This window comes from Diplotaxodon limnothrissa, linkage group LG9 (assembly GCF_057381915.1).
Source record: "Diplotaxodon limnothrissa isolate DT_005_m linkage group LG9, D_limnothrissa_male_GT1.1, whole genome shotgun sequence".
In the NCBI taxonomy this organism is placed as follows: Eukaryota; Metazoa; Chordata; class Actinopteri; order Cichliformes; family Cichlidae; genus Diplotaxodon; species Diplotaxodon limnothrissa.
Genome location: NC_140604.1, coordinates 3,989,143 through 4,001,468, shown reverse-complemented (window position 1 = coordinate 4,001,468; position 12,326 = coordinate 3,989,143). Strand labels below are relative to the sequence as shown.

The following is a 12,326-nucleotide window of genomic DNA, read 5'->3' as shown; positions in this document are numbered from 1 at the left end:
TAATGGCTTTACTTTTAAGAGCAACCAGTTATTGCCATCTTTTATGTACAGTTTATGCATCTGCCCTTTAAGTCCCTTTAAATCCCAAAAACTATTAATAAAATCATGATTCAGGGTATCATCTTTAGCAAATGAGATCATCTCATTTTCTATTTTGTTTTTTCTACTGATGCGAGAGAATTGTCTTTAATTATGGCATCCTGAGCTGAGCATTTGACATCTGTGCTTAAAGATAAACATACAGTTGATGACTTGAAGGCAGGCAAACAGAAATACAAGATATAATATGTGAAGTATCAGGGTGTAAATACAGTAGATGGATGTGTTGAATCTCGTGCAGGGGTAGAGGGATTCTATCTTTTCTTCTTCTTTGATTTTCATTCTTGGTTTTCTGTCTTTTTCATCCTTGTAAGACAGCAGGCTTATCACCTCATCACCATGGTGACTTTGTTCTTCCTTGGCATCTATGCGTCTCCACTGTAAAAATAGAGTCAGTCATGCTGGGAGATCAGTAAAAATAAACATCAGCTCGGCCAAATGTGTCATTACCTCCCGTTACTGTGGCAACCGGGGATGGTAACCGATGACTAGGCAACCCTGTGAAGTCCCCGTGTCATTGATTAGCACGACTGGAAGAAGCAGGAATTCATTACAGTGATCAAGTTTCCCATCACCGGCTGACTTATCGGACACACACACACACACACACACACACACACACACACACACACACACACACACACACACACTGTAGACTTTTCAAAGTGTGTGAGAAGTACTAATAACTATTTTTCAGAGGAACTTTTCTTACCTCCTTCCCCTTTTATGTATCATGCGTTGCTACCGTCCTCTGTACTTTTCCACAGTCTCCTTCAGGCTTTGTCTGCATTAATTGGATGCATGAACACAGCTTCCAAAGGCGACCTTCTTTCACTGAGTTACAAACGAGGCTCGATTATTCTCAAATTTCAGGATTTTTGCATGTATCTTTGTTGACTCTGTTATTTGTTATCAGTTGAGTTTGTCATGTAAGCCACCTTAAAAAGACGTAAAGAAGTAAAACATATCTTTCTTGCTCTTGTTATTATTATTATACATTTCACGTTGCTTACAGTATTAAGCCATGTTATAACTACACTGGCTTGTTATGCAGAGATCAACCATGAGATAACAGTTTCTGTGTATCACAGACATCTTAGCATCGCTCAGCTCTTTCTTCATTCTGATTAGGCGATAATGAACACAGTGTATTAAATGACAGGGAGAGTAAGCACGGATCCAACGAAGAAACATTGTGGTGCATGTAGCAGCTGAATGAGATCTTCCTTTGGAACTATTGGAGAACTAAAAATCTGACTTGTAATCAGTATCAATGCTCTTTTTAAAGCCCTCAGTCAGGAGTCCATGGACACCCTGTTTTACGTAAAGATCAGGGATCTGTCAAAGTCTGTTCTTCACAGCATGTTCAGTTCAGTTCAGTTCATTTTTATTTCAAACATTTCAAACATTTGCCTTCACAATCATTACAAAATATCATTCCATTATTTGTTTGAAAAGGAGTAGGCTGAAGTATTTACTTATTTGTCCCTACCCCCTCAAGTTTTACCTCTCATTCATTTAATTTTTTTTTTGTCTTACATTAAACAAACAACATATGAAACATATGAAGTAAAACAAAACATAACATACATAAATCAAAAACAAGAAATTAGCAAGCCCCACCACAGTATAGTTTCTTTCATATGAAAAATACAGAATGTGTATATTTGCAGATACACAAGTTATGGAAAAACAACAAACCAAAACAAACAAAAAAGAACCGCAACACCATTACCAGCAACATTACCGTCCTGGGTTAACCCCGTTTTCTTCATTCTTATACTTATTTAAAATTAGGTTTTTATATTTTACTTTAAACTGTTTTATGTTTTGACTGTCTTTTATTTCTTCTGTTAGACTGTTCCATAATTTAACTCCTGCATGTTTCAGGAAGGACGATAGATGTAGATGCTGAGGAGACTGGGAGAGGGTACAAAACCATCTGTAAAGACTTTGAACTCAACCCGTTCACAGTCAGACAGACTGTCTGCAAAGCAAGGAAATTAAAGAATGCTGTTAGCCTCCTCAGCATGGTCGAGCACCACAGATCAGCCCAGCAGCAAACAGGGATGCAGGAGTTTACAAAATAAGAAGCTAAGCTTAGACCTGCCTCACAGTGTCAAATGTTCATGTTCGCGAATGCACGTGGCAGAGATACAAGCAGAAAAGCTGTGCTGCCCATCTGCTGTTTGCAGAGCACACAGATGAGGCAGAGGTCTCTGTGAATAATGCTCTGTGGAAATGTCTTAAAGAAAACCTTTGGTTTAGATGCTAAGAGTGATGTGTGGAGAAAAGAAACATGCATTACAGCACTGGAACCACATCCCATCAGTCACACACGGTCATGGTAGGGCCAAGATTTGGGCTTTTCATCGCCGTCACAACAGCTCACCTTTATTGATGGAGCGATGAGGACTGAATGACAGCAGCAAAGTCAAATGTTAGTGCGTCTGTCTGTGGGCTCACAGGAAGTGAAGCAGAAAGAGACTCACCTCAGCACACGGGTCATACGTTTAACTGGGTTTGCTTTTCTTTGCTACTCTTATTTATGCAGAAACATTTAAAGGCTTTAGTTCATTTTTTGTCCTTAATATGCTGTAGTTCTTACACTGTAATCTTCCATCACATAGAATAGAGGGAGGCATCTGCCCTTCCTTATCTGTCCCACTCTTTCCCCTCATTTAAACTTTCTTTTCTGATTGTTTCACTTTCTACTTCCTATTATTTCCCTGATCTCCTCATAAAATCGTCCCCTGCTCTGATTTCAGTTTGCCCTCATCGTATCCAAGTCACCCTCTTGGCTCTTATTTCTCTTTCTGCCCCCAACATTTAGTTACCCTCTCTCTTCTTTTTACTCTCTCCACGTAGGAGCCGTATCTCCAGTCGGTGTGTGAGTGCTGCAGCTACCGCCTGGACCCGAACACCCCGGTGCGCTTCCTCAGCCTGCAGTGTGAGAGTGGAGAGAGCGAGCCGGTTGTCCTGCCAGTCATACACAGCTGCGAGTGCACTAGCTGCCAAGGTGAGGCGTAATGGGGCTGATGGATTTGCATGTCCATTTCTCATATCAGTGTGAGATTTAAATATATGCAAAACTTTTCATACAGGCACGAGTGCACACCGGCCTCCTCAAGTCAGAGTTTCATCCAATCATCCAGGCTTATACACATCAGGACAGTCATGCAGTCATTTTCAGATGTCTCCTGTAAACACCACCAACCAGTGGAAGCAATCAAGATTTAATAAATGACAGACTTTCAGCTTTATTTCAAGAGATTTTTGAAAAATATTCCTTACATTTAAGATTTATTAAATTTCCCTTGTTGTTCATTCTTAAATGAAACTCTTTTACAGGCATGTAGTGCTTGAACCGTAAAGCCGATGGACTTTCTTCTTCACTGGATCCACTGTTAGTTGCTGTGTCTTTGTGGCTCTTTCTGCCCACTAAAGGCTGTTGTGGCCGTCCGAGAAAATGTCTTTACCTTCAGGAGCCGTTGCTTTGCTGTGTCTTTACTGCCAGGCTCTGTCCTACCAGTTTCACAGCCTTTGATTCGCTGTGAGCAGAAAGTAAAGCTGTCGATACTTCAGAATTCCTCCTGCTACTTCTACCAACACCTAGTCATGAATAAACACCCTTGACCCACTTCCACTGGCTGTGATAACACTCCACTGTGTTTGACAGACTCTTCTCTGCTACAAGTTCATATTCCTAAAAGAAACTTCCAGAACTTGGCAGGCTTTCTTCGATGTTTTCTAGGAAAGTCTTATCCGGTCTTTCTGTCCTCGGGCGTTATCAGCGTTTTGCGTCTGTACTTCATTCATGAAGTTGCGTCTTGACAGAACACTGTAGCAATGATGCATCTTCTTGGATAGATATTATGAAGGGAAGAATTCAGTTGTCTTTTGTGATCTTCCAGGAATTTGGGTGTTGCAGAGCTGACTGCTGCATTCCTGCTTTATAAAAATGTACCAAATGTTCCGATCTCTCTGATTAGACCTGGGTTGTTGCTTTCAGTGTAATGGTGAGCTCCCAAGCACAGCCACCAAATGCAAACTCAATCCTGGAAGCAGCTGCTGACCTTTCATCTACTTAATTTGCCATGATGTAATGAGGAAATAGGTTTAGGTTAGACCTATTGCTTATATACAGCCACGAGAGTCACTAACAGGTCTCTCTGCCTAATTTGTCACAGAGTGAGGAGAGATCAGGCCTCACTTGGAACTGCTTGGCAGTTAATTGTGCAATTACTTTTGAGCCTTTGAAAATATGGGAGCATGTATGAAGACGGCTGCAGCTCCTAAAAGGTTAAAGCAAGTTTTTCATATAAGTACATTTCTATTTATACAGTTCAAGATATCAACTTACAAAGAACAACTAATGAAGACACAGCTGGAGGGCCAGTAGCTCTGTCTCCTTTAGTTCTCAGCCTTGTGTGAAGCACACAACCTGATCGTTAGACCTCAGGAACCTGCAGGGGTGTTTGCATGGACACGTTTGCTGCTGCTCCAACAGTCACAACCAGAATCTTAAAGTGAGTGAGACACGAGTACTTTGCAGTTGCATTTTGAACACTTTGTTTGAAGGAGGTTATTTTGAGAAGAGATGAAATAAGCTTCTAATTCACAGCAGGACACAACAGAGCTCAGGTTGGCCTGGTGTCTTAAGTGAATAAAAGAGCAAGATCGAAACAGAGATTTAACCTGATCATCCAAAGTGAGTCAAAAGCTGCCCCAAGGTTCAGAAATATGGGGACCCAGGAGTTCACAGAAATCTATCAGGGGTACAAAGGAGGACGTCTCTTTCCTCCTCATGAAGTTAAACAAGGTGTTCAGCCTTCCAGGTTTTAAAAGACCTGCAGCTTAAAACAACGCAGGGCTTAGAGGAGATCTATAACTGAATGTCATCTGCATAGCTGTGATGTCATATGTCCTTAAAAATGTGCCAAAAAGGAAAAGCTATTTTTAAAAAGATGCAGGTAATAAAATGTTGTTTCATCAGGTCGACTAATTTAACCAGGCCTGAGAAAGAAACAGGTAGAATATCAGGCTGAGCTGGGTCACTACGAGAAAACATCGTCCTCTCCGCTCTGACTTCATCCTGCAAAGAAACTTGAAATGAAAGCTATGAACTAGGATCTCATGACTGCCAGAGAATTGAGCATATAAATGACCAGCATGGTTGTCATGGCGATATGGCCTTTGCTATGGCATAAGGGTTGAGGAACGCCTTAAACGTATCACTCATCTTAGTGACACAATTCACGACAAATTTGTTGATCAGAGTCGAATAAGAACTAAATTTGAATGATTGAGTAGTGTGCTGGGCGGGGCGGGGGGGCGGGGTCTCCTCTGTGGCGGGAGAGTGCTGCTGTGCCAATCAACTCCACCTGGCACTGCTATCTGAGCTCAGCTCCACCTCTCCCCCTACAGCTGAGCTAAAAGCACACCCGCTGCCACAGAGATGATTTCTGTCTGTAAATATTTATTGGACTCATTCGAACAGACTTGGATGAATCTAAACAGTCTGAAGTCTACAACCAAACTTACTGCATGTCAGAAACTAGCAGCAGTTACTGCTCCGTGCAAATAATTTACTTTGAATGCAACTAAGAGTTTCACGTTTGTCCTTGAGGAGTTCTTGTTCTGTAATCAAACTCAAGGCAGCTTTGAAAAGTAAAGACTGGGTGCCTGTGAAGATGTCACAGTTGAAGCAGCTCCCCTGCGTTTCTGGATCAGACTCGTCGTTAGGTGGAGCTTTAGGCTCATGGCGAGTTTGGGACACACCCTCTATCAGTGATGTCACTTTTGCTATCATCAGTGGTGTGGAAACCTGTTAACGTGGAGAGCAGGTGTTACCTCCATGAATGACATAACAGATTTTGTTACTTGGCACACCCACAGTGGAAACTTTAATAATCCTGTAGTTTGATCCTTGGTGTCTTAATGATCAGTGTCTTCAACAACAGTGACGTCCGTCTGTGGCTTCAGGTTATCAGCCGGGCTGCAGTTTCTCTGTGACGACCGTCTGTGTCCATTTGTCCTTTAGCCTCCTCTCAGCATCAGACTTGGTATCTAATATTAAAACAAGGCAGAAGGCTGCATCGGGACGATCGCTCTGGAAGCAGAACAGCTGTCAGTCGTCCATGTTTTCCTCTCCAGCTTACGGGGCAGGGGAGGTGATCTCGTGATTCAGTAGCTTGTAGAACACCTTCAGCAATAATACTTTGTTGTAATCATTTGCTGTTTATCAGCCTCTCACATCATTGGCCCACTGTTCCTTACATGCTTCAGCTCACTGAGCTTTGCAGGCATGCATTTATTTATAGAAACTTCTCCTGTGGTCCCGCTACAGCATTTCAATTAGGCTGAGGTCTGGACTGTGACTGGGCCGTTGCAGCGCCTCGATCCTGTTCTTTTTTAGCCGTTCTGTTGAACACTTGCAGCTGTGCTTGGGACCTTTGTCTTGTTGTAGGACCCAGTTTCAGTCACACTTCAGGTGTCAGGCTGATGGCTTCATGTTCTCTAGAATACTTTGGTATACAGAGGTGTTGCTGCTAGGCTGCTAGAAACCCAGGACCTATGGCTGTAACTCCAAATCATCGCTACACTTGGCAGCTGATTAGGGCTGTTTGTGCTGATATGCTGGTTTATGGTCAAACATCTCTGCTTTGGTGTTGTCTGTCCAAAGGACGTTGTTGTATTCCTTCATCTTATTTTTTCCTTCCAAAAAAAGTCGTACTTGTTCAGCCTTTTTTTATAATGTGGTGAATTTTAAAGCTGAGCATGCTAACTCTTGCCGGGATGAACTCTTGTGTTTGCTGCAGTTCCTCTGAGCATTGCACGCTGAGACCTTGGAGTGAATTTGCTGGGACGTCCACTTCTGGATAGTCTTTCACACTGTAGAATAAGACTTCAAACTGTTTGGAAATGGGCTTGAACCCTTCCCAGATTGATGGGCAGCAACAGTTGTTGATGTTTTCACCTGACTGTGCATTCGATCTCTTGGCTGCTTCTAACCCTCTTGAAGGCTTTAGAGAGGGTGGACTTTGTTTTTTGGCTCAGCTTTTGGTAAATAAATAATGAAACGGTGCAATGTGTTGTGTTTGGTAGTTCATCTGAGAGAGCATTTATACTTGTGTGTTAAATCTATGGCGTAGAAAAATGTGTTTGTCTGTGGAAAAAACACAAAACAAACTATTATTTACATGAAAACACTTATTAGACGGGTCTGCTGTTATTTCTCTCTCACTGTGTGTGTGCACATTGTACATTTTAAGAAACCACCTCACTCTTGTTCAGTGAGGAGCATGCACTGCTGTGGAATGAAACAGAAACAGAGCCAAAGTGAAAGTGCTGCTCTAACCTTCTGTTTGCAGCAAGCAGCCAATCAGAAAGCAAAAGTCCAAGAATGAAAGTACAGGGCTGGAAATGGGAAGAACATATCCAATTCAAAGACTCAGCCTTCATGTCACAGTTGTTTTTATTACCACCAGGCTGAACCACAAGCGTGTGGTCACTGACACGAGCATTCCTGCAGATTTACACACACAAACATATGCTCACCTTTGCCCGTCATAAATGATTTAATGAAGGGTCCCACCTCTGAAGCAATTATGCTGTAATCCATTCATCAGCATGGCTGATCGCCTCAGTTAATTGGATGGAGCCACATACGACGTAGAACCCCACCCCCAGTGCTGCTCCTCCGTGGACATTACATCTGATGGCTTTGGCCGTTGGTGCGATCAATCTTTGATAACACACACGCACAGACGCGCGCCTATGAATCCATATAACATCATTTCTACACATCTGCATCTACATTGCACCTGTTTTAATAGAGTTCAGTTTCATCAGGCTCATTTCAGAATTGAGCCAGAAGTCTTTGCACACACTGGGTCTCAATCTGTCATCCTGTACAGGAAGCAGTTTTCTGTTTGCTGAACGTGTTCAGTTCTTTGACGGAGTAGCGGTGAAGATGCGACACCGGCTCACTGTTTCCTTTCTCCGCAGGAGGCGATCTGTCCCGACGCTGAGCGAGTCTGTTGGACGCGTCTGCGAACGCACCGCAGAGAGAACAGTGTGAAGTCCAAAGCACCAAGGAGCACCTCGCTAAAAGCCAGCTGGGTGATAGATGGAGGATTCTGGGTGGACGGATGGATGAGTGGAAAAAGTCCCTGCTGATAAACACAGTGCTCTGTAGTGCTCAGTCACCAAATGACTGGATCTTACTGCTGATCGTATATTTCTTACATATTCTGCAGCCTCTACATTCTACTGTGTATTTATAGATTAAAGATCCTATGATACAAGTTCTACTGCATTAAAACATGTTTCTTGTGTATGTTTGTGTATGTATACGTAGCAGCTACTGAACTGAACAGCTACTAGTCTGGGTTATATTCCCATGTTTACAGTGCAGTGCTGACGGGCTGGTCAATAAATGGACAGCAGGTCAGCTGTCTGTCTTTGAGGAATCCTTTTCTGTTTTAAGCAGTGTTGCAGCAGCACATGCTTCGTTGCTTTGTGGGACGTGGAAAGCACCACGTTAATAAAAGTGCCATTAAAAGTTTATAAGATAAAAGATTATAAGATTGATTTATGATCAATTTCAGGGCTGAGATCACCGACAGATTTCCTTCATACATTCAAATTATGCTGATGTGCTTTTTATTAATAATAATAATAATAATAGTAGTAGTAGTTTAATACACTGAGAGTAATCACAATGTTCTAATCCAGAGAATTAAGCAGCTTTACTTGCACACTTCAGTAAACTTAACATCTAAAGGATGTAAGTACAATCGCAGAAGCTTCCAGATAAATATCTGCAGCAAACGAGCTGTGTACGCCACAAACATGCTGCTGTTCGTTTCCCTTTTCCTTCGGTTTGCATCAAAGAGGTTGCTGTCCTGACAGCCTCCTGGCTGTAACGCAAGCCTTCGTTAGATTTAGCGTTCAAGTCCTTTTTAAAATAATGTGCTCATTTCCCCACAGATGAGCTCGTCTCCTGTGTCACCGGGTCTGTTATGGGGAATGCAAAGACAGTAAGATTATACATGATTTAAAACCCATCATCCATCTCTCTGCGTTTCTCTTGGTTACTTCATAAAACCTGCTGCTGCCTGCAGCTTCTACGTCTAACACAACTGGCAGTGTGAAAAACACGGTTTCTGCTGACAGTTTCATTTACTGCGGAGCTGTTTAGCCACGGCTGTAAGGAGATGTAGCTTTTAATGGATGTGTCAAAGTGACGCCCGGAGCTTGTTCTCTTTATTTATTTCAGTCGTTTATCCAATATAATGTAAGGTGCGCACACATTGGGAATTCATCAATGAACTTTTTGAACATGGACGTTATTTGGAGTTGTGGTTGCTCGTTTTCCTTTTGTTTGCTTTGTTCATTTGTCTCTTTTAATTCTATTTTTTTTTATACTTTTTCAACATGTTCAAAATAAAGATTCAATCAATCAATCAATCAATCAACTTTAGTTACATATTGATTTTCCTCTCTCATCATCCCCTTCTTGCCTCCTCGGTCCCCTCCTTTCTTCCTCTCCTCGTCCTCTCTTTTCTTGACTAAATAAGGGAGTTTTGAGGGGAAGGCTGACCAGCACGCCTCCTCTGGCTTTCAGCTGCTTCAGTAAATACTGCTGGAAGTAATAAGAGCAGTAACCGCTGCATTTTTAATTCATGCCAAAGACTCACGTTTTGATCGATAGTCTTCGTCCAGCTGCAGGGCTGCAATTTATCACGTGTGACTAATCATTAAAAATATGATGCTGAGGAAAAAGGGGGGAGGACGCCTTATGGAGCTGTGCAGGACATTTTTGATAAATGCTTCCACGGAGCAGCAGAGGGCTTCAGGCCTTTGCTTGGCGCTGCTGAAAACAAGGACGTTTTCCTCAGTCGGAGCCATCACAGGTGAACCGGCTGCAGTCCGGTTCCAATGGACTTCAAGGGATTCAGGAAAACGCTTTGTCTGCTGACGCCTTCAATGCCGGTCGGAAAATTAATACCTCACAGCTAAATTGAAGCGATGCTTCAAACAAGGTCATCGTAATTTCACCTCGTTAGTGTCCCCAGCAGCTCACAAACTACTCTTGCTCCCAGTGGCTTTGACAGCAGCGCACACGCGGCTGCATTTTAATACAAAAAGACGAGAATTTCATCCGATCTCGTCTTTGGGACATAATCAGCATTTCTGTTTCATTTCCCCCACAATGACAATATATATACTACCAACCGTTTATCACAAGAAAACGAGCTTGTCAGTTAAATAATTAACTTGTGACAACATAATAATAACAATAATAATCATCATCATTTTGTGTAATTAGATTGTACTGTTGTGTACCATGACAGTATGTGGTTTCATTTCCGACATACAATTTAGTCCTTTTTAGCTAACAGTCTAAATTAATGACACGTTACGCATTCTTAATGTTTGGAGAACATTCATATATTTAAAGATATTACATGTAATGCTAAAATAGAGCGGAAGAGCAGGACTGGGTTTCAATCCATCCGCTAGATCCGCAATACCCGACGCTCCATGAAGGCATCATCCCCAGGTTGACGGAAGGGGGGAACCCTTGTGACGTAGCTGAGCAGGCTGAGTGGTGAATCCCCATCCGACCCTCCCTGAAGCACAATAAAGAAGCACCAACAACGCGTTTTAAACGGCCTTTCGTTATCCACGGCAAACTCGCTGATTCAGGATCAGCTCAGGCAGAGAGACACGCTTCACTTTCGCGCAGGTGAATGTTCCTTTGTGAGGTATGGATGGAGTCTTTTGTTACACAGAGACAAGCAGCACAGGAGCGGGCAGAAGGGCGTGGTTGTAAACTGAATCCCTCCCATAGCTGCTGAGGACAGGTAATGCAGCACAAAGCCGAACACCTGTTAACAACGGCAGCCTTTCAGAGCTCGTATCCACCATCACCTGCACCACACATTCATTACAAGATCATCTTTGTGACAAATGATCTTGTTTTGAGGCATTTAAATCAGTTGCAGTGCTCTTTAATGATATCTGGGCCACGTTTTCAGCGACCAAAACCCCCAAACTGCAAAGCTCTTGGAGGTGTAATAAGCAGTTTTTTTCTGGGGTGAGGAGAGCAGGGATGGCCGAGAGCGCGCTCCTTCTCCTCCACCCATCAAAGGTTGGCTATCTCGCTCCTGATGCGCAAAGGGTTAAAAAGAGACGCAGTTAGAAGCCAGTGGAGCTGAAGTCATCTGGCAGAGCGCACAGCGAGATGGAGGAGAGAGATACAGTGAACACCTCCTAAAAAAAACACTGATCTAGGACGCTTCGGGCTGCTGTTCTTGAGCTCTGCTGTTTTCATGCAACCAATCCGGTGTTCTTCATTTCCTCCCCAGTGAAACGCGCTGAGCTTCAGGTGGCGAAGAGGAGGAGGTGGAATAAGAGAAGAATAAAGACGCGCAGCTCAGCGCCAGAGCCATGGCTCCACAGAGGTTCGTCGGAAAGCTCGCTTCACGGGAGCGGGTTGTAGTGCAGGATGAGTGGTCCCCCGCGCTCCAGCGAGTGTGAGAGCAGGAGGAACATCACCTGACAGGCGGCCCTCCCCTCGGGGGACACAAGCAGACACGCTCGCGCCTCTCAGGCTGGAAACTGGAGGGCAAAAAACGGCTCAGATCCTACAGCGCGCCTCCTTTTCCAGAACTCTCCTCTTCCTCACTTTCTCGTGGAAAGAGATTTCACTTTCTCTGCGGCCAAACTTGGGAAAACTTTGGCCCCCGGATTGAGCCTGGCGCTGTAGCGTCCATGCCGGGAGCGCCGTGAGCGTCGTGCGCCCGGCTGCGGAGATTGGAGAACTGCGCTCTCGCTGTGATATTATTCAAAGTCCCGCAAAGTCTTTCGCAGTCCAGGGGCCACTGCAGCGAAGATGCCAGTCCGGAGGGGCCATGTGGCTCCGCAGAACACCTTCCTGGATACCATCATCAGGAAATTTGACAGTCAAAGTAAGAATCTAGATTTTCCTCCTTCAGATTGTTTATCCAAGCGTCCACAGCCTGCTTTGCTTTCATCGAGGCCCGGCGGTAGTGATTGATTTGCTGACTCGGGAGCTGTTAGAAATAGCATCCTAATGATGTAGACGTTGAGGTGACACGTTGTTTTCCAGAATTAGCCTCAATTATGGTGTCCCCTGCATGCTTAATGGCCGTGACACGTCACAAGGGTCGGAACTCTGTGATAAATGAAACCAA

At 43.6% G+C, this 12,326-nt stretch overlaps 2 protein-coding genes across 3 annotated transcripts in view; both read left to right on the top strand.

Moving 5' to 3' along the window:
- Window positions 1-8,361, top strand: part of sspo (SCO-spondin) — a 113,196-nt gene extending 104,835 nt beyond the window's left edge. The window contains exons 116-117 of the mRNA XM_085362593.1: window positions 2,968-3,118; window positions 8,110-8,361. Of these exons, the coding sequence (XP_085218719.1) occupies window positions 2,968-3,118; window positions 8,110-8,132 (174 nt within the window). The 3' untranslated portion in view covers window positions 8,133-8,361. The remainder of the gene's footprint in view (window positions 1-2,967; window positions 3,119-8,109) is intronic.
- Window positions 8,362-11,700: 3,339 nt separating this feature from the next.
- Window positions 11,701-12,326, top strand: part of kcnh2b (potassium voltage-gated channel, subfamily H (eag-related), member 2b) — a 275,704-nt gene continuing 275,078 nt past the window's right edge. For both annotated transcript variants that reach the window (XM_085362590.1, XM_085362591.1), the window contains exon 1: window positions 11,701-12,080. In XM_085362590.1, the coding sequence (XP_085218716.1) occupies window positions 12,005-12,080 (76 nt within the window). In that variant the 5' untranslated portion in view covers window positions 11,701-12,004. The remainder of the gene's footprint in view (window positions 12,081-12,326) is intronic.